This window comes from Cololabis saira, chromosome 10, assembly GCF_033807715.1.
Source record: "Cololabis saira isolate AMF1-May2022 chromosome 10, fColSai1.1, whole genome shotgun sequence".
In the NCBI taxonomy this organism is placed as follows: Eukaryota; Metazoa; Chordata; class Actinopteri; order Beloniformes; family Belonidae; genus Cololabis; species Cololabis saira.
The window spans coordinates 24,541,701-24,568,455 of NC_084596.1; the positions used below are offsets into that span (position 1 = coordinate 24,541,701).

General features: G+C 38.6%; 1 protein-coding gene across 4 annotated transcripts in view; it reads right to left on the reverse strand.

Annotated features, from left to right (window-relative positions):
- LOC133452682 (ephrin type-B receptor 1-B) overlaps positions 1 to 26,755 on the reverse strand; it is a 177,160-nt gene that overhangs the window by 52,754 nt on the left and 97,651 nt on the right. For 3 of the 4 annotated variants that reach the window (XR_009783273.1, XR_009783274.1, XM_061732220.1), the window contains exons 4-5: positions 12,480 to 12,635; positions 4,290 to 4,625 (exon numbers count right to left, since the gene is read on the reverse strand). Coding sequence is in view for 1 of the 4 variants with exons in the window: in XM_061732220.1 (XP_061588204.1) it covers positions 4,290 to 4,625; positions 12,480 to 12,635 (492 nt within the window). In the remaining 3 variants the exon portion in view is untranslated. The remainder of the gene's footprint in view (positions 1 to 4,289; positions 4,626 to 12,479; positions 12,636 to 26,755) is intronic. The other variant, XR_009783275.1, reaches the window with a different exon arrangement.

Here is a 26,755-nt window from a genome sequence, read left to right on the forward strand (position 1 = left end):
TAGGATGACCCGCCTAAGAGGATGAGGAGGAAACTTATCAGGGGAGGCTACCAAGAGGGCAACCATGCAGGAACTATAGTAATTTCTGGCAGGTAAAGGTTACTCCTTACATGTGACTTCCATCTTCAGTATCCTGAAAAAAAAGCAAGGTCATCTGTATTTATCTAACAAAATCCAATCTCTCACCCCAAACAATATTGGAAAATGTGTTCAGATGAAACAAAGGTTGTACTTGATGGCCTTAATTCTAAAAGACAGAGCATCATCCAAGGAACACCATACCTAAAGGGAAGCATGGAGTGGATGGCGTTATGTAATTATATTCATGCAATCAAGCTGCAGTGGGTTATTCAATCAAAAAATCCCAAATAAATTAATCTTTCTTTTTTTCTGGATATCTGTTTGTTGTAAACTTACATTAAAGGTTTAAAAAACCTTTTATTGACTGTTTTTCTGTGTTTCTTTACACTTTGATAACCTGAAACTTCACAGGGGTTGTCTATCCCTTTTATATCCACTGCACAGTGGAACTTTGAGGAGACATATGAGTGCAGAGATGGAAACAGACTCATGTATTGCATCTTATACTTCACCTGCGTTTATTGAAAACAGCACCTGTTTTCTCTCTTGCTGCCGAGCATTTTACAGATCGGCAGTCACGCTCATCTACCTTTCAAGGTTGTTTCCCAGGCAGACAACCAGGGTAAACGTCAGATATCAGATCCGGGTCGCTTTTGAAAGATGATTTCGGCAAATTGTCCAAAAATTCTACAAAGAAATCGGAATAGACCAACTAAACCTTCAGTGTGAATGTATAGCAGTCTGCAAGGTTGCGATCACAGAACCTCTGCTTAGTATTACCCTCAGTTAATAAATAATACAATTTGGGACGATGATAATATTTTTGCTGAAGGGTTACAGCATCAAATGCTCATATTGGATCATGGGCACCTTTGCAGTTGTTGAGCCAACCATGAACTCATCTCTAGTATTCCAGTCTCCAATGAAGTCCCCAGTAAATATTCAACCCTAAAATTCACCAAAAGGATATGACAAGACCTCCAGAAAGCTGGGATTTTTATCTATAGACACAAAACAATGTCTTTTAAACTTTTGAAAACTTGGAAAGTTTTATACCTCATCTTGCTCCATAATATGCAACTGTCCTGTCACAACGGTGAAAAGTATAGAATTCTACTTTTAAATGCTGTAGAAGTAATACGTTTGGCAGAAAATAGCTATTGTGCAAAAGTGAACAAAAAACACATTTATGATTTTAACCAGACTGCATTTAGTTGCAGCTACCTCCTGTACATGTCTGACTGCAGAAACAGTCCGGGTCTAGTTCAACTAATCAACTCATCAGATCCTGGTGAATTTTACATCAACTTCAAGCAGGGGTTTGTTTAGAATGTCAGACACATATTTACAATGTTGCGTGCTTGGTTGAATTAAATAGAGTTTTCATATTTAAAAAAAAAAAGCGTTATATTTGTTGTACCAGTTTTAAAGATGAGAATCTATGGAAAGACGCATCATGTATTAAAAATGTTCCTACTTAAACTCATCGGCCACTTTATCAGATACACCTAGTAAAGTGACTAGCGTATACCAAGTGTACCTAATAAAGTGACCGATGAGTGTGTACCAAAGCAAGAAGAGATGGAGCAATTAAAACAGTCTGTCCCGATCAAAAATACTAAAATGGCTTATAATGGCTTGTCGTCTCTCTCCCTCTCCCTCTCCCTCTCCCTCTCCCTCTCTCCTTTTAAATCAGAAAGCAATTACCTTTATCCTGAGAAAGAAGGTTTAGGCGAAGAGCATGAATTTACACATCACCTAACCACTTTTTCCTCACTCTTCAAACCCCCGTTATTCAGTGTAAAGTTGGAGCAGCCCTGAAGCTGCCTAAGCCATGAAATTGGAGTCTGAAATGCACATTGTGCAAGATATTGCTGCTTTGAGGAGGAATGATTCACACTTTTAAAGTAATAGAGAATTTGCAATTTCATAAATACAAAATGAAGTTCAACAGCTAAGGCAAGAGGGAAACTAGGATGCTTCTGGAGATCATAGGTTTAGGAAAAAAAATCCTAACAAAGAAAGTTACATGATGATAATGTAAATTGATAGGAAGATGTGTTGGTACTGTGTCACCATTATGACCCTCAGACATGGTGACTTTAACAGATTAAATAAGAACCAGATGATTGAGAATCTACACCAACAGTTCCCTACTAGTCAGCTAGAACTGATTAACCCTTTCAGATGAGATGGATTGATGACATAATAAATGAATATATAAAAACCAGAAAAAAAGTAAATAAACACATGAAAGAACTTCTGTTGAGCCAATAAAGAAAGAAAAACCCTCAATGGTCACCGGAATAATTGATGCTGACAAAAACTAATGATAAATGATAATTTACTTAACATTGAGTAATGAAAATCAGACAATTGTGGTTCAAAAGAATGCTTAAAAAAAGAACCTACTAATGAAATTGTCATTGACAAATGTTTTGTTCTTTGGCATTCGGGGATGTTTTTTTGTATTTGGATCATTATCTTGTTGGCGGACACACATCGCAGCACATTTTGCTCCAGAATGCTTTGAGAGTTTTGACATTTCATTGTACCCTACACAACAAGCCCCCCTGGGCCAGATGCAGCAATGCAGCTCCAGAACAAAACCGTGCCTCCTCCATGTTTCATAGTAGCTACGGTCGTCTTTGCTTTCAATGCTTCATTTTTGCTTGAACATACCGCTGATGTGATTTAAAGAAAAAAGTTCCAGTATTGTCTCATTTGCTTAAAGGACTTTCTTTCATACATTTTGACAAATTCCAGTCTGACTTTTTTATGATTTGTTTTCAACAATGGGGTCCTGCTCGGTTGTCTTCCATTAAGTCGGCTTTTGCTCAGACAGTGATAGATGGTGTGATTACACATTTATCTAATTTGACCTTGAGTTCACCTTGCAACTCTTTGGAAGTTGCTGTGGACTCTGAATTTACCATTCTTATTACCTGTTTCTTAAATTTCCCATACATTTTTCTATCGCAGCCACATCCAGAAAGGCTGACTAAGGTCCCGTGGACCCTAAACTTCTGAATGAAATATGCAACTATAATCAAAAGGACTATCAAGCTGCCTAGAGAAGGTCTTTTAAGCCTTAACTTTTGACATGCTTTCCTATAATTTTGTTTCTGAGTTCCTCAGACAACTCTCTCTCTCTCGTTTGCTTTCTCTGGTCCATGTTTAGAGTGGTGAAGTAAAACCATGATACCAAACAGCAGAGTGATGACATCCATCCATCCATTCACATCTCTTTATCCAAGATCGGGTCACAGGAGCTGCATGATAAGCAGAAAGGTCCAGGCCTCTCTCTCCCCAGCCCCTTCCTCCAGCTCAGGGGTCGGCAACCCAAAATGTTGAAAGAGCCATATTGGACCAAAAACACAAAAAACAAATATGTCTGGAGCCGCAAAAAATGAAAAGTCTTGTATCAGCCTTAGAATGAAGGCAAGAAAAAAGTCGAAATGTCGAGAAAAAACACGAAATGTCAAGAAAAAAGTTGAAATGTTGAGAAAAAAGTCGAAATGTTGAGGAAATAGTCAGAATTTCGTGAAAAAAGTCGAAAATGTCGGGAAAAAAGTCAAAAATGTCGAGAAAAAAGTCAAAATCTAGAGAAAAAAGTCAAAATTTCGAGAAAAAAGTCGAAATGTTGAGACTAAAAAGGAAAGGAAAAAGGAAGAAAAAAACTGAAAAAAGAAGAAAAAAGAAGAAAACAAGAAAAAAAGAAGCAAAAAGAAGAGAAAAAAAAGAAGGAAAAAAGGAAAAAAAGAAGAAAAAAAGGAAATAAAAGGTCAAACATTTTTGAAAAAGCTCCAGGGAGCCACTAGGCTAGGCTAAAGAGCCGCATGCGGCTCTAGAGCCCGCGGGTTGCCGACCCCTGCTCCAGCTCCTCTGAGGGGATACTGAGGCATTCCCAGGCCAACCGAGAGGTGTAATCTTTCCAGCATTTCCCGGTTCTTCCACAGAGCCTCCTGCCAAGGGAGGCATCCAGAGGGCATCCTCCCCAGATGCCTGATCCACGAACCAATTACAGGACCCACTTTAGTTCAACATGTCCCTATGTTTAGTAAATTGTTTTTCATTATTAATTTTGTCAGACTCAAGTTATTTCAGTGACCATTGGTTTTATTTTTCATCCACATGTGTATCCCTCTTAGTTCATCGTAACCTAGATGACTGAAAACCTCAAATTCCTTGCAACAATAGGCACTTACCGGCCTGGTTGGTGGTGATGTCTATGGTGACATGTTGTGCAGGGTACGGGCTCTTATTGCTCACACCATTGACAGCCTGTATCTCAAAACTGTAGAGGGTGTGAGCCCATAAGTTGCTGATGAAGACCCTGGTCTCTGTCAGACCCAGCTGTCGAGGAACAAAGTCCACGTTGTCATCACAGTGGGAACAGGAGCGTCTGTCAGCCCGGCACTTCTTACACACTATATTGTAGACAACGTCATCCCGACCACCTGTCTCCCTGGGAGCATGCCACTCCAGGATTACCGAGGTCTCATTCACAATGGAGATCACATTTCTTGGACTGGATGGGACACCTGGGGACAGAGCAATATCACCTGAGCAAAATGTGACTGCATTTGAGTGCTAAATCTATTTCATACCAGAAAACATTTTATCATTCTGAAAGCTTTCATCATGCTTAAAGGAAATCAATTCACAATGACACATACAAATGTTCATTAAATTAAACACTGTAATAAATAAGTGTGATTGCACATGACTCTCGTGTGATTTTGTTTTACATCCTAAGCAAAATTGAAATGCTAATTTATTCCATACACATCCAGAGACATCATACAGTGAAACGTTTCTATCAAACATTGATTATTTAGCAAAATGCAGACTGCGTGGAGTGTTCTTATCCGAGTGAATGTGAAAATTTATGCCCCCATTGATTCCCTCTGGGCATGCAGCTGCAGCAGAACCTCAAAAACTGTATTCAGAAAGAAATCTAGGAAGAATACGACGGTTGTGATAGCCGAGTACTGGCCTGATATTAGGGGGAAGAAAAGAGGCTTGTTCAGCTCCTTCAGATTATTCTTTAAGAGTTCAAATCTGCACAAAAGGTAGTGGAGAATTTTGGTTAGGTAAGACTATTTTCCTCCAGCTCCTAAGAGGACGCTCTTCCCTCTCAGACAGCAGACATGGCCAAAGCTCTCCAAAACCCTTAGTCAGTGCTGCTAAGATTGACTGAGCCGGGAGAGACTCCTTTGGTACCAATTTATTCTCCATAAAGCCTGACCTTTATCATTAAGAGAGAAGTTTAACCAACCCATTTCCAGATCTATGACTGCGTTGAAACTAATCCAGTCAATTCTAGAGACCTTTGAAGAATTACTCAGCTCACCAAAAAAAAAAAACTATACTTCTCTTCCTTCCTTTTCATTTATTTTTACTCAGGATACTTTATGACAAAATAATCACATATGGATTTTAAGGAATATAACAATACATCAATTTAGTTTCCCATTTCCGAGGGAATAGGTCAAAAAATGACTTCTTTCAACACAGACACAATTAATCATTGTTGCAACAAAGCCATGAGGAATAGACTTGGAGAGCTGGGACAAAGCAGGAAAAAAGACGAGGGTCACGAAACGGCACTGTTACAGTTGGAAACTCGTCTCAGTGCCAAAGAGGTCAGTGAAAGGAAAGGCATGGCCTCCATAGTGGGATTATTAAGGTCTGGCTGAGAGGATAGCTAGTGGTCCAGAAGAGGTCAAAAAGCTCATAATTTAGATTCTACCAGATTCATTGCATGTGAAGGGAAAACGTGGCATATAGGGGTCTGTCAGCACTGCTGTGCCCCTTGGGAATGTCACAATTGGTACTGTTATCCACTGTGTATAGACAGCAGAAGAAATCAGATATGACTGCCAGTTACTGATTGATTTGCAGACCATTTTGCAGCCTTTTTGGATGTCTAATTAACATTGGTATTCAAGTTCCCATGAATGTAACTTGAGGGCTCTTAACTAAACTACTTTAGTTTCCCGAGTCTGATTCATTTGTGCTTGCATGCATTTTACTTTGACCTCAGCGTTACATATTTTTCTAAAATGTATTTTATTAAACCGTCATAAAATTGCTTTTTCAATCAAAAAATCAAAACAGACAAACAAACAAAAGTGTCAGGTAATTGTCAAATACAATACATGTATATCAAATTACATGTATGTATGTGTTTATATATATATATATATATATATATATATTTTTTTATACGTATAAAATACATGAATTCAGCACTAAAAACATTATAGCTATCCCTGGACTTTAAATTAGCTTATTATCTGTTTCTTATGATGTTAACATTGCATTCTTTTCAGCGAAGCTAGTGAAAACATTGCAATGCCATGGTGTTTGGTTATAAACTCCAAGAAAAAGAATTTAAAATTAAATGAATAAAAAAACTAGTGTTGTCAAGTGATTAAAAAAAATTGAGCGATTCATTAATTAAGATCTGTAATTAATTAATCTAATTAATCTCTTTTACAACACAACTCAAGCACAAGAATCGCACCCCACAAACACTGATTTCAAAATAAAGGCAACTCGCAAACAGAAAAAGTAAAGTTAGAGATCAAAAAATAGATTAAACGATTAAAAAACATAACGCTCTAAATATGCCAGTAATTCATTAATTGCAATTAACGCGCTAATTTGACACTCCTAAAGAAACCACAATTCCATGCGTGAATCACCATTACATCGACTGCATGGAGTCAGTTTCACCAAAAACTGCCCACACACTGGAGACTGTTGGCTCACGCGATCCTTGCCTGTTCCTAGTTTGTACACCAATCTTTTTGGTGCTATAATTGACTTCAGCCTTTCCACCAAATGAAAGAGATTTCTTTGTTCTGCTGCCTGACTACGGCTACCTAATCTCTGCCTTACAACAAATCTTAACATTAAAATTTAAGCAGGATTCTTACCATCCTGTCTCAGCTATAGAAGACCCTGACCAAGCTCCGTTTCTCTTCTGATGATAAAAACCAGCTCCCAAGGAAATCCTCTACATAATGTTTACTCAATTACTTTTTGAATCTTTTGAAGCCATTCCATGCCTTATTCAAAAAAGATTGTTTTTATGGGGTGAAACAGACCTTGAAGGACCAACAGAAGATCCCTGTGTGGAGATTCTCATCACAGCCAAAAGAGCTGGGAGAAAGAAAGGGCAGTTGTGTGGGTTGTTGAGATTTAAAATAAGACATGAGATAAAAGGAACAACATTGTCTTTCCGACTGTGTCTGGTGGCATGTTAATGTGTATGCGTGCAGCACAAACTGAAAGGCTGACAATGACTACGTTTACATACAGTCAAAATTCAGGTTAAGGTCAATATTCCGGTTACTGAAACATTCAGAATATTCTGTTACATGCGTGAGGAAACAGGGTTATCCCTGTATAAATGCTAATTAATCATTTGGGATATCGCGATCAAAACAGCGACACACGGAGAACGTCATTTCCGCAATTCCCGTCATTTCCGCTTCTTCTTCCTGTATCCAAATTCAAAATAACAATAACAGCAGCACGGCGGAAAATGAACAACCCAGTTGAAGTCGTTTTGTTTCTCGGCCCTGTAGTTCGCCTTTTTCAGCGTCTTCCAGCGGTGCTTGATCTGGTCTGGCGTACTCTACGTACAAATGCTGCTTTGCGCAACATTTCGCTCACCTTTTTGTAAATCTGGCTATCCCGGTACTTTCTACCGTCTACAAATCCCAAAATGTTCATATCTTTCATTACATTTATGAAGTGATTAGTCTACTCCTGGTCTTGCGTTTTGCCATGTTTTTAAGAACTTCCTGGACTCAAAAGAGCAAGATTCCTTGCGAAAAGAACATGCACAGAAAACGAATTAATGTCCCTTTTGATCGGGATATCCCGTTATACATGACCAAATATTCAGGTTAGAAAAGGAATAACCCAGGGGTCATATTTGGGTTTTTAAAAACCGGATTATGAGCAAATTCGGGTTATTCAAAGGGGTTATTGGCGTTTGCAAAACTGGGTTATTGCTAGTATTCCGGTTTTAAAAGGGTTATTGACTGCATGTAAACGCAGTCAATGACTTATATGAGAAGAGGTAATAAGGATATTGAAATCGTAACAACAGTACATACAGTACGTGCACGGCAGAGCGGCTGGTGTAGTTTTTCAACCAGTCCATGTATGTCTGAGCACAATAGTCTGCATTATGGATCATAATGTCTTCCCAGCTGGTATGAGGATTAGATTATCCAGAAAATGTACTCCACTTGATTTAACTCCATTTACTACCGCACTACTTAGACAGGAAGGAAAGTGGCCGTTTGAGCTGTAAAGAAAAGCCAGTTACTTACTGCAGAGGCAAAGTAACTAAGAATTATATGTGGGGGATCAAGTATTATAACACTATAAATATATTCTATAGAACATAATCAGAAACATACAATTTGCTGGAAGATTCAGTTATATTATAAATATTTCCTCTCTGATCTGGGAAGAGGCTGTCCATGGCAGTTTCCCAGGATATAAGCCTGTAAGTAGGTGAGCATTTATTTCTTTATTTTCTCACATTGCCCAATATTATGCTTCACTGCTACTCTCATGTGATAATGTGTGTAGAACTTTCTTGGGCAGCTTTTAACTTTTCATTTAAGAACTTCAAATGAAAATCTGAAAACATTTAAATACAAATTTTTACAATGCTTCAATGTTCTGATACTTAGCCTTTACACCTGCCTTTGCTTACCTTCCCATTTCCTTTATGGAAGTATTGCTTTTTAATAGACTAATAAGAATTGGTTTGAAGATTTTTTATTCAGTCTTCTAACATTCACAGAAGCCCAGAATGAAGTAACAAGCTACTTACTACTCATTGAAATACTCTTACATGAGGAAAATAATAGATTTCCACACATCCAAACCCATGGGGAAACAATACATACGTCAGGTTGGAGCTTGGAGTCCAGAGAATGGACCTGAAGGGCGTGAAGTATAAAGCAAACTACTATGACAAAAGTGCTTACTATGCTAGGTAACCTGACTGAGAGTGGTGGGCTTCACACTGTGAGACCGAACACTTGTGGTGTTCCTCCCCTCAGGCATAGACTGGAGACAGCGCAAGACAGATGATTAGGAGAAAGGAGCGGTGAGAGGTAGATGGGTAGTTTGAAATACATCCAAGGCCTGGCATATTCAGTCCCCTGAAGGAAGACGCCAGTGGAGGCAGAGGGATATGGTGTGAGGCCTCCTGCTGATGGAGCCAAGGATTGGACAATCTATCAGCAAGCTAATCAGTCTGATCTGGCGCATAGTAGGACTTGGGCTTCTGACGCCGGCAAGAAGCACTTAAGCTTCAGCTTCTGCTGCTACAGGCTGGTCTGATTTAAGCTACTCTGGCAGCAGTCTTATCAGGACCTACGGCATTAAAGAGATTCTTACTAGGATGATCTCACTGGACCCCCTGCAGTGCTGTAAAGCAACCACAAAATCAAGCTCAGCTGCAACAGTATGGTTCAAACTTTCAGGGGAAGCTTTGAAAGAGCCGCCGCAAAACGAGTTCTGTTAACAGCAGTCGAAGTATTGAAGTTGGTTTTAATGTTAATGAGAAAGGAGCAGTTGACAGCTCAAGTCTCAGAAGGAGCTTTTAAATGTAACAGCAAAACAGTTTTCCAGTTGCGACAGTGTCCTACATTGAATAATTTACTTCAGAGTGTAATATTTGACTATGGCTGTGATAACATGCAAGTTTAGAATTTGAAATGCATGAATAGTAATACAATTAAACAGCAATGATGTGCTATTAATATTTTTGTATTTATCCTTTTTTGCTGAGTGCTAAATGAAGGAAAAAAAAGAAACAGCAGGACTGACTGAGGAGTTGGACTACAATGAAATAACAGCCTGCATGGACATTAGGCTATGTTCAAGATAATCAATGGGGAGTCGCTGTGGAGATTGCTTGGGGAAAATGTAAGACTTGAAGGCAGATGCTGATGCTACGGTTACTAACCACTAACGGTTGTTCGTGTCCGTTCCCGCACACAAACAGCTGCGTTGTGAACGAACTCTGCTTCGCGCACCACGCAAGGAGAGCGTGTCATAACGAGGGTTACCAGTATATTCCAGCCTTAAAGGTGAAAGAGATGTGTCATCCCCCGAGAAGATCTAAAGCCTAAAGGTGTGGACGGCCACAATTGGGAAGTATAGACAGTTGGCCATGCTACAGTCAGTACAGGTACATGAACATATAAAATCGAGCTATTGGAAATAATCGAGCTAAGGATTAAGAAAGAGTTTCCGAGAAATCCGAGTACACATGCGTGGGAAGACACGCTAGGGGGCGCTACAGGCCCTTTCTTGCATTCTTCCGGTTAGTTAGAACAATTAGTAAACAAACACGGCAGATTTGAAACAGATGTAGAAGGAGGACAACAACACGCAAAGATATGAACACCAACGATCCAGCATCTCTATACATTTCGTACACACTAAACCTGATCGTGTTGCATGTAAGATGCAGTCTTCCTCTTCTTCTTCTGCTACTGTGTTGTTGTTGTGACTGTTATTATTACCGCTTCCACGGTCTCGAGCCAGTCAATAGCTCGGCTAACTGTGGTTTGTGTGTACATGCCGTAACATCTCGATTTGCAACTGCGTTATCTGGCTTTAATAGCTCGATTTCAAGAACTCCAGCTTGGTACAACTACAGCCTGATTAAGGTGTATACATGGCTTTTAAAACTTCGATATCAGGGGCTGCTGGGTGGCACAGTGGTTAAAGCAAGTGGCCCATGTTCTGAGGCTACAGTCCTCCTGCAGCGGTCGCAGGTTCGAGTCCCAGCCCACGGCCCTTTGCTGCATGTCGTCCCCATTCTTTCTGTCCAAACTTTGAATAAAGGCCACTAGAGCCACAAAAAAAACAATATCATCACTTCGATATCAGTCGGACTAAGGCAATAATTTGACTTTCTCTTAGTGCATGTAAACGTACTGACTGTAATACTTCTGAAAAACGTATCGGTTGATCAAAAGGGCTCAAAAAGGGCTACATGGTGGAAGAGGTATGCAGAAAAAAATGCTTTATGTGGTAAAAGCATGTTCCTAAGGCCATTTCAAAGGGACTACACCAAGTCTGCGTTAATAAATTAGGAACAAATGAAATTATAACCTTGCATATAATGACTGTCTGCCACGCCTAGAATTACAAACCATTAAGACATTTATCTCTCTACTTCTATAAAGATAGAGGGTTAACAGATTTTTTGGAGTTCGAATTCTACATAACTGTTTTAGCAGGGACAGCGGGCAAGCTTAGATTATTGCTTTTACATCATGTTAAGTCAACTATGATGCTGTGAGAGGCCTTATTGGATCTCAAGCGGATAACGGCAGGACAGCATCGTGGCTTCGCAGCATCTGCCTGAGTAATTAAGACTTTAGGGAATGATAGCAGACAGAGAAGCAACAACATAAGAAAATAGAGTGAGGGTGAGAGAAAGATGGAACTGAAGGGAAGGAGAGAACAAGCTCATTGTCACAGTGATGTAGATGTTAGTGATGCAAACCCTGGTATGTGATTCGTATAACCACACTGAAAAGATGACTGGGGCTTTGGATACCATCTCATTTAAATGCAACTGTGTGTGCTTGTCGGATCATAGTCAGAAAAACGCAGTGTGCGCCTGTGGAAATATAATGGACTGCAGCTGACCATTCTGACCATATATGGTGCTGTGGAAAAGTCTTTTTTTATGTCTGCATATATATTAATGGTTAATACCATGTTGGTAAACACCTAAGGCACATATTAATATATATATATATATATATATATATATATATATATATATATATATATATATATATATATATATATATATATATATATATATATATATATATATATATATTCATTTATTTTTATTTTTATGTGGAAAAGTCTTAAGCAAACATATTATCGCTATTTTATCAAAGTTTTAATGGCATCCATATTTATTTTCCAATATCTTCAAGATACAAGACAATATAGAAACCTGGCAGTCTTGTAGTTATTTTGTTCTAAATATTATGTGATTTTATTTTGCATACACATTATTTTGAGGTCAACCAATATGGATTTCTCTAAAGCTAATGTTGATTCATACAAAATGGCCAATAATGGAAGAAACAGATAATAAGACAACCCAATGATTGGTCTACTTTTATAATTATCATTGTATTTTCTGTTTGTATTGTAATAGACTCAAAAATACAGTATACATGAATGAAAACACAAGGCAAGGTCTTTCATTGTCTGCACAGTACTGTTACCATTAAATACTGTCAAATAGTCAGCAAGAAAAGTTATTGTGTCTCAGTTTTTGAGTGTGTATAAAATGTTTTGTATGAGACACTTACTGGTGCAAGGTTCGTCTGGTTGATCAGCATCCCCACGGTAGTAGCCATTGCGGCACACACAAACAGTGGCAGCCTCAGCTGTGGAGCGGCTGTTGGGAGGGCACTGCAGACAAAGACTTGAACCCTGCGTGGATTTGAACGTACCTGGTGGACATGCTGTGACAAAAAAAAAGAAAAAAAAAACATGAGCCAACAATACTCATTAAAGTCAAGCATCTGAGAATAATAAATCCATATGCAAGACTGTTGAGAAAAGATGAAAACAGACTCAGATGGAAGAAAGTTCAAGTTGAAAATGTTTTAGTTTTATGTATTTTCAGTTTTTTTTCAAGCATTAACAACCACTCAAAGTGCTTTATATCACAGTTCACTTTCACTTCATGAGAGCATTTTGATTGTATACATATTTCACACATTCAGTCACACACTGTGGACATTTACGGGCTCAGCGCCTTGTCCAAGGACAAAATGGCATGTGAAGAGAAAGCACCAATGATGGAGCCAATGACCCTTAGATTAGTGGATGACCTGTTACACCTTTAGAGCCACAGCCAACCCCAAAGTCATTCTGCAACAAGACTACAACTCCAAACAAATACGGTACTGGTTTTAATGACCAAAGGAACTAGGAGTGCTGCAGCAGTCCTGCTGAAACTAATGCGTCACACACCTAAATTCTACAAGCTGTGGTGGAGGACAAGGATTATTGTAGCTGACTCTATGTAAGTGAAGGCAATAACCAAATCCATTTACCGTACCTTTAAAAGAATACAGATCCGGAGAGATTCTGGACCATGTGGAAGGATTTAATGACTGTAATAACTATGATAAATGTCTGGTTTTTTAGCAACCTGGGGGGGAGGAAGCTGTGATGTGCCTGCACTCTAAAGAAGGGAGGGGTTATAAATTTAATAGGACAAGGCTGATTGATTGTAACGGCTTTAGTGTAGATCTAAGGCTTGTGTAAAAACACAATTTTCATTCCTTTTATAACACTTGGGAAGTGTGTAAAAGGGTGAATTGCACTGAGAAAACATGACGCCACGATAAGAAAACAAGAGAGAAAAGTTCCATATGAGGTGCACAGACAAGGACGGAGTTTATGAAAATAATGAGCCACTGGTTGAGACAAGTGTTTCAGATGATAAAAGCAATGCAGGCGGATTTAATAGGCACTGAAATTACCTAAGAAAAAATGATTCTATTGAGTCTCAAAAGGATCCTCTTAGTTTAATCTGAAGAGCTTGGTAAATTTGTATGATAACAGTTAAAAGGAGTCAGTATTATTTCCCTTCACTGCTGAGTCAAATAATGAATAATGGCATTTCTACTTGATGTGAAACAAACCCCTTACACCTTTGTTACAGGTTTGTAAGAATTAATCTAAAAACGTTTATGCTTCATTTGATAAAATGAATGGAGTTGTTAGGCTTGAAAGCTCGAGTATACTCTACTCGATCTACCCTGTTTTTATGACTCAACGTTCAGCAGCCTCTCTGATGGGCAGATGGTGATAGACTGAGAGTCACAGAAAGACTGAGAAAGAAATCCAGGTGGTGGAAAAGAGAAAACACACACACACGCACACCTACAGGCACACACTCACACACACTCAAGCAGCAGCCATGCCAGTGGTTGTTGTTCCATCTCTTTGGCTGTGGCTGACAGATTCACCAGAGGCTCACTGACTGGCATCATCCTTAGACACAGAATAGTGTTTACACCAACACATGCAAGTGCACATAAGTGGTCGGACCAAAAAAGCCACAAGCAGCATCTATGGGAATGTGCAGCTACACTGTAAGTGCCTCAGAGCTGTCTTGCAAGTCAAACTGCATGCATGAAAGAGTGTATAATGGTTCTAATGGGTTTGTAAGAAGCCTATAAAATCAATCATTTTTTCTATAAAGGAGAGTTAGTCTTTTTATAGTGTTGAAGTGGAGTTCTGCAACTGCTCTTGACTTCTAACACAGATTTCATGTGCGACAAGATCAAGTTTCTTCTAATACAAAAACGTGGACGCTTTGGTAACTGCTCCCTTGCTAAATATGGGAGTACAAACTGAATGCAGTTATTGTTTGAGAAATAACTCCTGCCGGCATCAGATGTTACAGGACAATAAAATAAAGATTTTTTTTTTTGCAGAGGAGAAGACTTTTGTCTCATCAATATTGCTTTATAAAATTCAAACATAGGGGGGAATAATACACTATGTGCACGCAGATCGGGATAGCGTCAAATGCATTGAACAGGCTCTTATGAAAACGAATCACTCTAGGTTGTTCACTGTATGTTTAATGGGGTGTGAGCAGAATATGTGTATTAAGTTCTGCCCTCAGGTTGTGTGTTTACTGACTGACTGCCGCTTCCCTGGACACTCGTAAATGGGCAAAAGTGTGGAGAGATGCGGAGGAAGCTGTGCTGATTCAGCTGACTGAGATAGCAGTGTTGCAAAATGGGCTTAAAGCAAAATGCGTGTGAGCAGAACAACAAAGCACACACCCTTACACATACTTATACACTTGGAGAGAGAGAGTCACACTGGCATCAAAGAGTGCATTTAGTGATTTACACAACAAGACATGTAACCAATGTTCACCCCGTTAAATGAGATGGCGAAATCAAATGATCCACCATTTGACAAGGATGTGTGCTACAGAAGATGAGATAATTTAATCCCTTTCCTTAGAAAATGAAGGAATGCTGCGATCAGCATTACAGGAAGGAAGATGAGTGACAGGAAGCCAAAGCAAAATGGCAACCATGTACGAACCTATGTGGAGAACAACGTCTTCTTCCGAGACACGTAAGAAGATTAATGTCTGTTTAGATTATAATGCCTACCTTGGAGCTGACACTCCCTTTCTAATTGAAATATACGTGTGGATAGATCTAAACATTAAAGTCAATGATGGTTTACTTATCTGCCTGAAAGTGAAAGGGGAATCAAACAAACATAAAAGACACAGACAAGGAATGTGAGAGATATCAAGAAAACATTATGGTATGGTATTATGGTATGAAACCCCTAAAAGGGGTAGCATATTTAGATTGGAGAAGGCCAGAAGATCCTGTGGTGTCAAAAACGAATAAATGAATAACTAAAAAGCATTGCTTATTGCATGTGCTTGTTTAGGGACTTTAGGGGTTGAACATTAGTTGAATACCTGATTTACAAGTAATTAATCTTGGGAGTGGGATAAAAAATAAAAAACAGCAATGTGAATAGTTACTCCGTTAGGAGTGGTTACTCCGTTGCAGGATGTGATCAGCCTGGACTTTGGGGGGGGCAGTTTGATGGTTTTTACACAAAGAGTAGTTTTATTGCAAACCAGACAGTCCCTTAATAGTGCACAGGTCACAGAACCAAAACCAACCAAAACAGGTTTGTACTTTTAACACAGTTGCCTACTCCCTCCGGCGGGCCAACAGACCTACTCTCATCTCTCTTTAGACTGGAGTGCAGGCACCCTTAAAGCCAACCCTAGATGGCCTAACCTGGATGGATTAACCTGACCCAGGTTAATCAGGAAGGAGGAGCAGAAAGTGTGTGAATACAAAAAGGTGGGTTACCAAACACCAACCCAACAAAAATAACACCTGCACATAGTGGTGAGAAGTGGAATAATACCTTCTCACAAGCAATGAAAAGGCCACATACAGAAACACAACATTCATTCTTTTCAGTTGATCTCCAAGGTATTTCCCCAAATTGTTCTCTTTTCATTTCCTCATATTTCTTCTGTTCACTCAGAACTTCTTGTCTACCCCACTAGTAATGAACTGGTAGCTCTCTCGTCTAACCTTTCCTTCTCTCGTTTTGCTCATCTTGATTGACAGGTCTGAATCTATTCTAAAGCTTGCTATCTTTCTCTCATCTTTTTGTTTGGAAACTGTAGTTGACAGGTATGGCAGCAGCGGATCTCCTTTCACTACCGCTCACAGCACCTGTGATGATCTCATGTGATATCAAGGCTGACCAACAGACATAAAATGGTTTCGTCACATCCCAGACGACTTACATCCCAGCAGTAGATGCCTTCTATTTACAACCCTCAGATGTCAGATATAAAACAGCATGTCTGGACCAACTTTGTCCAATGTATACTTTGATTATTTAATTAGTTAATTTGGAGAAATTGCTAATGCTCTCTCCTTTTTTATACAGCAGATTATTGGTTGGTCAAGAACTGAATGAGAATATTAGCAATATGGGCTAATCCATGTAGGCAGCCTTTAAAAAAGGCAGATGTGCAGGGCTGGGAGTTAGTGCTCAAGGGTTAGACTAAATAATGTGCTTGCTAAGTGTATAATAAACCATGAAGTCAAAGGAACATTCAACAAATTGAAGAACACTGGTACCATGTCACACGAGGTGCATCTGTTTTAATCTGTATGAGGAGAGCTGGACAAACTCCAATGATGTTGGACATTGACTTGCTTTTGGAGGGGCATTTCCTAATATCAGTAAAGTCTCAACTAGGAAGCAGGTGTGTTGGTGCTTGGTTTTAATGCAGAAATGGCTGTCTCAAACCCAGTCAAAGTTGAAGTGCATTAAGTCCTCACCTGACTTTTTGATTGGCTCATACTCTCAAATATGAATAAGATTTTCAAACAGCAAATATTACTTGGCAAAAAATTGTATGAAGCACAATACAATGCGATATAATAATTGATGTGGAAAGATACTTCCGTATGTTCTATTGTATAATAGTTAAGATAATTATAACATTGGCAATTCTGTTGCAGTCCAGTCATGATTATTAAGGAGCTCAAATAAGTGTTAACACATTTTCTTTTCTTCTATAAAACCTAATCCATGCAGCTTCCTCCATAGCATGATTCAATTTTCTTAGCTTTGACATACCAGCCCAGCCTGCTCGAGGTTTTAGACAGACAGAAAGTGCAATGGCACAAGCTGTGAATTACCGCCAGTGACCCTTAAGTACAACTCTTTGCCCCAAAGTACACCCTTGACCCCAACCCTCATCCATCACATGGGTCGGATCACAGTCTTCAGAAGCTTAAGCGACAAGCATACACCCATTCACTGAGAAACACTCATGCAGGCAGGCTTATGATCGGGTCAAGACCCCAGTTGACCCTTATTTCAATATTTTGTTCTTAAATCACTCAGTGAGACAGCACTCTCCCACTGAAACCACAGGATGTTGCATAAAAGCCGAAGGCATTACTAGGATAAACCTGAGAAGTTAAACTTCGTGGTGAAATCAACATATTTGTTTGACAGAGAGGGCAACCAGCATCTTAAAACAAAAAGCAATCAGAGCTATGTCCCATTGGTATTCTTTCACATACCCCCGCCATTGTTCATTTTTCCTTGGACAATCCATATAATGAGCTGGATTTTTTTCCCCTACTCAGGTGTTCCATTTCTCCACAAGGTCATTGGAAAACACAACACAATCATTTGAGACCAAGGCATGTAGAGATGCTAGTCCTTGTATGAATCATGACAAAATGCCTGAGGGACATTAAAGGTCAGGAAAAAAAAATCTGCCTTTAAGGCATATGATTTATTTATTTGGAGAAACTGCTTTTAGAACACTCTGACCAAATATCTAAGACTTGCGACTCGAGCGCATGGCATTTCACAAGAAAGGCTGTTTCTTTTTTACTTAAAGGCTTCCAGGATTCATGGTGACATCACTTGGCAAGTCTGGCCATTGTATGTTCCCACTATGCCCTGTCATCACCATCTAATACTAAAATAGAGAATGTAAGGGGGGGGGGGGACAAGAGGGCCAGAGTGGTTTTCTCATGAATAAATGGTTGGTCAAAAGAGCATAGAGTGTTGTATGCTTTTGTCAAGAGCAGCAGTGCTGAGGAGGTCCACCCACATAACACTCCCCCTGATCATTAATCATCTGTCCATTCTGGCACTGTCAGGGTCTCTCTCCTGTGATAAAACATGCAACTACACCCACAACCACCTACGTACACACAAACCTGCTCTCTCATGGACATATTTTATGCACTCAAAACGTTCTGCTACCTTCGTCTTCTTCACCAACAACCAGATCCTAACTAGCTGATACAGCAATGTCTGATGCTGCAGTAACTTCAGTGAACAAAAGTTAAACCCCCTTGAGAAAGCTGAGATATTCTCCGATTAGGGCTGGAACTCAACCCTTATCTGTATTGCTGCCCATTGTATCAGAAAGGACAGACAATACCTTATAGGAAGAATAAAAACATTGGTGAAATCTGCATTGCACAAAAGTTTAAGACTCACTGCCCCATTGTTCAGAGAGGGATGGTGATTCAGTAATGTACAGCTTTATGTGAATATATCTGGAGGTAAAACCATGCCTGACTGGTTTCAATAGAGGGCAGTGCAGCAGTAAATAGCTTGAAGCAGATGAGAGTCCCTCAGTAAGAGAAAATAAATATGTCTGTTTGTAATTTATCCAAAATAACCTGCTAATGTTCGTGAACAAAGCGTGTGTCTGTTAGATGTTGAATAAAAGGAACACATTCTCTTCAAATTAAGTGTGAGAACCTTAACAAACCAGTGAACAATTTAGCAGACAGCACACACCCCTGGGCAGGCTGTTACCATGGCAACCTCATAGCCAGGTTTCTTTTTTTTTTTTCTTCTTCTTTTGGCCCGCACTTTCCCTTTGAACAGCCAGCCAATGACAGACCAGCCGACTGGGAAATCTGGCTTACTGAAAGTGCATGCATAAGTTGTGTGTCTATATGCATGAGCATGTGCGTGCATAATATGAGCATGATACAGATCAAGAAAATAATACATTCATTTTTCTTTTTAACTCTATGCAGACTCCATTTTCCATTGATAGTAGTTTTGCATCATGTCTGTTGCATCGACTCGGTTGTTTTTTTTATCTTCAGAAAACATGCAAATTACAGTATGAACCAACGCAGTGAGCGTATACGTACATTATCTCAGATTGAAGATTGTTAAGAGAGAAGCAAAGTGAAACAACCGAAAAATTGAAGAGGCACTAGCATTCTGGGAAACTCCACGGTGCCTATGCACCACTGGCTGGTGAGGTTGAGAATGGTAGCGAAAAACTGTCCATCAAAAAATACTAACGCTTTTCAGGAACTAACATTTCCCTGCGCTACAATCTACACTCTAATCAGAACCTAACAGGGGGCTGACCAGGCACCGCGGCCGCTGCCAACTGACAAAGGAAAAATAAGAAAAGGCCAGAAGGATGGAAAGTTACTTGGCGAGGGGTGAAATCATTCAGGAAATGCTATTCGAGAAAGACTGATTTTATTCTCAGCATTGACTTGCACTTTAATGGCAGCATATTGATCCAATCAATCTAACTTTACTGCTAAAGTATCTCTTAAAGTTACATAGCAAATGTATTTATTGTGGAGTTAAATCCACCCCACACAGAGAACATATCCAGTAGATTTAACACCTACAAATGCATTTTTTATAATGAGTTGTATGTGAATAATGATACAGATCCAAATTATCATTAATACGCAGTTACAGGGTCTGGCAAGAATCTTATGATCTTGAAACACAGTGAATAAAGCATATGTTCAAAGAAAATTGGCCTTTTTTCATGTCCTTCTTACCACTCCAAAGTAAGAAAAGGCCATCAGTTTCCTCTGCCTCAGCACTGGTCTGTTTTTAAACAGATCCAGCTCATTAATTCGTGGTTTGATCAATTAATCTATAGCAGCCAGCTAAAGATGCCCACTCTTGCTTCTTTGCAGTTGTTTTACTTAAAAATGGTTATTACACATTCACAGGTTTCTTTGAAAAGATTCCGGAGACAAGATCAAAAAGATATAAGCAGGTATGTTTATTTTCTTTTGTTTTTCATAAATTACTTTAGAAACTACATCAATGAGTGAAGCTAAACTCATTAACACTGATCATATTATTCTGCACTTAAATGGTCATGGAGCTTGGGTTACTGGCTGTATATGTAATATAATTTGTAATTTTCATATAAACATGAATTAAGGAGCAGTTTTGTATGATCTTTGAGTTCAAAGGAATTTGACAAAGGCCTATTAGTTAAGAGCCAATAGGACTGACCCAGTAAGATGAAACTCATGGCTGTGAACTTAAAAAGATGGGAAGAAAGTGAAGCTAATAAGAAAAAGTTCAACAAAAGAAGAAAAAAAACACTGATTCATGTTTTTATCTGTGCAAGGAATTCTGAAGATTCTCTCTTTTTTTGCAATTTAAATGCACTGAATTTTCAAGCGATTGCACTGCAGATTCCTGCTGACCTATCTAGTATAAAATAAAGGTGCAACATATTTGGTCCCTTCTATATGCTGCTGCATAATTTGATGGTATTTAGAAGCACTAGAAGAGTCTGTATTACTCTGCCCCCATATGAAACAACTGAACATTCCTGCCATCAAAAGTTTTGAGCTTGTTCAAAGATCTTGATCTTCTTGGTCAAAATGATTTTACAGCTGCTAAAAATTTCAAAATCGCTTCAGTGTCTTAGCTCAGGGCTTAAAGCTCACTAATGAGTGTTAAGGCGTGGGAAGGGAGATAAGTAACTATGAAAATAGCAGTGGAAAAGAATGATACAACATCTGAAGTACAAAAGTCCCGTCACCATTACCTAATTTGATTCCTAATTGAGTGTACCTAATAATGGTGATACCAAAGGTTTCTAAACACAAGCAGCCAGGACAGAATCACTAAACTGAGCAGAGCTTCTGTCATCTTAGAGAGACAGATAGGAGACAGCATTTGCACTCTTTTATGCTGTAGCTGTCACTTTCACACATGGCAAACAGGCTGTTTGATTTAGTTGGAGGCTGGAGGTTGGCAGAAGAGCCGACTAGGTGTGGAACAATATAAATCTGGTTATCTGAAATCCATTAGGGAGCTTAGAGCCTTTACCTTAAGGCAGGAGATTGCATCACTAATGATAAGGCAAGAAATGAAGTTGGAGTACAGGAGAGGGGCGATGTGGTGTGAGCTACGCAGTAATGGTGAGCTCTGCGCCCTGTAATGGGGATGACATCAACGGCCACAAAAACAACTATATCATTACAATTCACTGGGAAGATTTTCCTCCAGCTGTACTGGCGCATCTGCTTTTTGTTTTATCACCCCTGCTGCTTTAATGCCTAATGGGGGAGTATTAGTAAAATGCTACGCATCAAAAGAAAAAAAGAAAAAATTATGCGTGAAGCGTGGGAGAGTAAAAGTGACCAGAATAAGAGTAATAGAGTGTTTGAAAGAGAGACGCACATAAATGGGGAAATCAGAGCAAAACAAAGTAAGAAAGCACTCAGGGGTACATCTTGTCAGTCAAATTGTTGGTGGCTGATTCCCAAAATGTGTGTGCCGTCCGTGTGTGGCAGACATTTTCCATTGCACATGAAATGAAGGCTGTTTGAGGCGGCTTAGCTATCTGTGTTACACAGCACAGGCAGATCCCTTCATGGTTCAGAGCAGTTGTGCTTTCATACTTGCAAAAAACAACAATTATGTTTACATCCCACCATGACATGACTAAAAAATCTCTCTGCATAAATGACATCCATGAAACTGTTAGCTGCTTCTACGGTAAACATTTAGGCGCAGAACGATGTGACTGAACAGAGGGTGACCCCGTTTTCCTGGCGCGCTATGCTTATGCAGCTGCAACATCCACCCAAAGGTGACCAGACCCCCAGCGCATTTATATTCATGTCATATTTATTTCTGTCTGCCCTCTTCAAAGCCTTATCTGTGAGTCATATCTGCAGCCACACAAACACACAGAAGAGTCCAATGGTGAACTCCAGCCCCTATTCCCCCCCCTGTCTACATCTGGTCAGTGCTGACCTTTATCACACAGTCAATCTGCCAAAATGTATGAATAAAGCAGACAGGTGTGTTGTGTGTAGAATACATGTTTGTGTGTTTTCTTTATGCCCTCTTGCATTTTTAGATTGATGGATACAGATAGGCATTCAATCGGATGATGAGTCAATGACAGACAGCCACGGACTGTGCTGATGGATGGTCACTCTATTGGACTTTGAAGAACATAGCCATCAGAGCAGCAAACATATATACTATGTAATTGTGTAATCTTACAGTTATCAGATAAACGAAATCTATTTTCTACCTCAGAACCATAACTGACAGATTAATTTCACTATATTATGTATACATATTATATATATATATATATATATATATATATATATATATATATATATATATATATATATATATATATATATATATATATATATATATATATATATATTAGGGCTGGGCGATATGGACCAAAAGTCATATCTCGATATTTTCTAGCTGAATGGCGATACTCGATATATATCTCGATATTTTTTCTGTGCCTTAATTGGGGTTTCCCCCAAAGCATTATAGCATAGCATCTCTGTTAGCTTCATTTTTTTCTGAGGCAAACCCTTAAAAAAACAGTCAGTTTTAATACAAAGCCTCGTGGCAAATGTCACACAGGTTCCTTTATTAACAGAGGTCTGCACAATATCAAAATGTATAAAACAAATGAAATAAAAATAAACTGCCTGCATATATAGAATAAAAATGCTTCTTGAATAAAATAAAACAAATATCCCTTTCCTGCATAACAATTAAATTAAAATACACTGTGCAATTAATACAATGTAGACAGTAACAGGCAGACTTTTCCACTGAGGTTGCCAGTTGTGCAAATAACAAAACATTTGTGCAAATCTCAAATAAAACATTCAAGTCAATTTGTCACAAAATAAGCTATATCAAAATCATTAAAAAAAATGTAAAAAAAAAAAAAAAAAATTATTATTATTATTTTTTTTTTAAATCGATATAAACGATATTGTCTCGTACCATATCGTGTTTGAAAATATATCGATATATATTAAAATCTCGATATATCGCCCAGCCCTAATATATATATATATATATATATATATATATATATATATATATATATATATATATATATATATATATATATTATATATACATATTATATATATAAATATTTAATTAGCAGTCTTTTTACTGAATCATCTTAGTGGGTGTGTTCTGGGGTAATCAACAGTGTTGTTAGAAGAACTCAGAAAACCAGTAAGGAAAATACTGTGCTCAGGGTTTAGATGTAAGTGTGCAAAGCTATTCAGGTGTGGCTTACTTAAACTGGTGTGTGACAAATTCTCTTTTGGCTTGGTGACATTGTAGACTTTAAGAAAGACATGAATACAGTGTCCAGCGGAGAATTGAGGGCAAGACACAACAAAACCAACTGGGAAGCTGGATTAACTGTATAAATGACATAAAGCCATTAATGGGATAAAAGGCCCAACCGTGATAAAAGTGTGTTTATGTGTGTATAACGGGAAGAAGATGTGAATCTACTCATTTTCTCTAAGATTAAAGTATGCAGAATTTTGAACATGTTTAGCGATAGATTACCATCAACCGATTGGGTTGGGGCAGGGTGGGGTCTACGTGGATTTGGATCGTATTTAGGTTGTAAGAGCCAGTTCCTTTACAGAACTGCTTTTAATGCGTGATTAATGTCCTGTTTCATGTTGTGTCCTTATGTACTGTCCTGTGTAATTGTAATTTGTATTATGTGTTTTGTTTTAATGTAAAGCGTCTTTGAGTGCCCTGAAAAGCGCTATATAAATAAAATGTATTATTATTATTATTATTAAGGAATTCATGTAAATGCCAGAATGCTGGTTTCCTCAGCAGAACATTGCTTCGGAATGAGATGAAGAGTGTTTACTCTTGTTTCATGTCAGTGGTCATAATGTTATGGCTGATCAAATTAGTATCTGTACAGTAGGTCTAAGCTTTTTTTTGGCATAGATTTCAAGTCATCAAGATCATGGCAATCCTGAAATGCTTGAAGAGAAGGAAAGTGGATTTATTTGCTTTGTTCTTGAAGACATTTTCCCTCCCATTCAAAACACGTAATCAGTTCTAACTGGTTAAGCTTGTGCTGCTCAAGTTAGATGTAAACCACGGATGTATTTGAAGAAGATCCTTTTTTACATTTATCAGAGACTCCTTCTGCAATTGGAATGACAACATTTTTGTACCTCTGTTTCTTTTCTTCTTTTTCTAATGTTTTCTTAGCTTAGGCCCAGTTTGACTATTTACAGGTTTGAAAAGCGCTCTCATGTATTTGCATTCCGTTCCTTTTTCCTCTGTTTTAGAGGGAACATTCCAACACCAGTGCTGTACAAGTGTGATGACAGACGGTTCATGTTCCAGTAGGTTGTGCGAATCCAAAAAACAGATATTAGTGCTGTGTGTGTCTGTGTGTGTACCTCAGAGTTAGGACTTACAGACTGCTTAGAACAGCTTGTTATTTTTTGTGTCCACTTTGGTAACTCTGATGTTGCTGGCCGAGACGATCTGTTCAGTGTGTTCGTATTTTGACAAAGATATCATTCACATCTGTGAATCTGTGGCCTGGTATTGTTCTCTTTTAGGATTAGAGGTTTCCATGCCCATGTTGTGACAAAAGAAATAAGACTTACATGTTGAAAAAAAAAAAAAAAAACTGACACGCTCCAATCTCCTCGTATCTAACTCTTGCGCTGGTTGAGTGCTCATTCTGGAGCAAACAAAGGTATCTGTGATTGCAGTTTCATGAGAGAAACAGTCACCTACACCAGCTAATTCTGCATGCAAAATAAATTACAATACCATTAAATTATTGACAAACCCTTTAAGTAGAAAGAGTAAATAACTTAAATGATCATCATATTTAGTTGTAAACACCTTAAAGATCCATCCCCCCCGGCCACACACACACACACACATCCCCCCCCGGCCACACACACACACACACACATCCCCCCCGGCACACACACACACACACACACACACACACACACACACACACACACACACACACACACACACACACACACACACACACACACACACACACACACACACACACACACACACACACACACACACACACACACACACACACACACACACACACACACTTCCTTCGAATCAATGATCAGTTTGGATGAATGCTGATAGGAAATTCCTCAAAATTATTGTACTGAGTACTATCAGTTATTCAAACAATGCCTGGCAAAAATAAAAGGGAATAAATGATCAGGGGTAAATATTGTTTGGAGCTCAGATTTTTTATTTCATTACAGTATAGTGTTTTTTCAGTTGTTTCTTCACAAATACATTGGAAGATTGAAAGATGGTACGCTATCTTTTTCATAGGATAGCAGATCCAAGCATAAAACAGAATGATAACATTGTGACTCACAATGGCAGTATGAAGGCAGATGTGAAATACATCATTTTTTGATGTGGTTCTCATGACAAATAGGAGTAAAATCCTCTATTGCGTTCACATTCATCACACACTTGGATAGAGTTTAAACATACACACAATCACATATAGAAAGCACTACGACCCTTACTGCAGCAGATGGAGACAATTTAAGCTATATGCTCCTGCTGAGCTGCATGTCAAGATAATATGCACTGACATCACATATGCATGAATATTCACATACGTCATATCTAAAAATGTTTAGCATAGTCATATATCATCATCATCATCATACACACATATATATATATATATATATATATATATATATATATATATATATATATATATATATATATATATATATATATATATATATATATATATATATATACACATACATACATACATACACATATATATACATATATACATATACACATATATACATATATACATATACACATATATACATATACACATACATACAGACCCAGACAAGACCCCAGCTACAGACTGTGAAAAAAATATGCAGCAGGATGTAAGATGTGAGAAAGAAAAGTATACCTGGAACACTGCAACCAAAAACCCAGAATAGTTTACAGGAACATCTGTACCGAGTAGAAACTGGAAGGCTCAAAGTCAAGGTGGAAGATACGTCCAAGAGCGGTGGAGAATGAAAAACAAAAGGTCCTGTGGCACTTACAAATCAAGACTGATAAACTGGTGATGTTTAATCTGAAAGTCATTAACAAATTCCAAAAGAAAGCTGAAGGGATAGATGTAGCGATCCCAAGCAACTGCAACATCAAGAAGAAGAAACATGAGAAACGGTAAAAATGCCAAGGCTTGAAGGAACACATATAAAAAGTGAAGGACACAGTGGTGCCAGTTGTGTTTAAAGCACTCAGAGCTGTGACCTCCAGCCTGGGAAAGTGGCTCTGCAGATCAGGGGAGCAACATCAGATATATCTGTCAAGTCGAGCTTGAAGCAACCTCCGA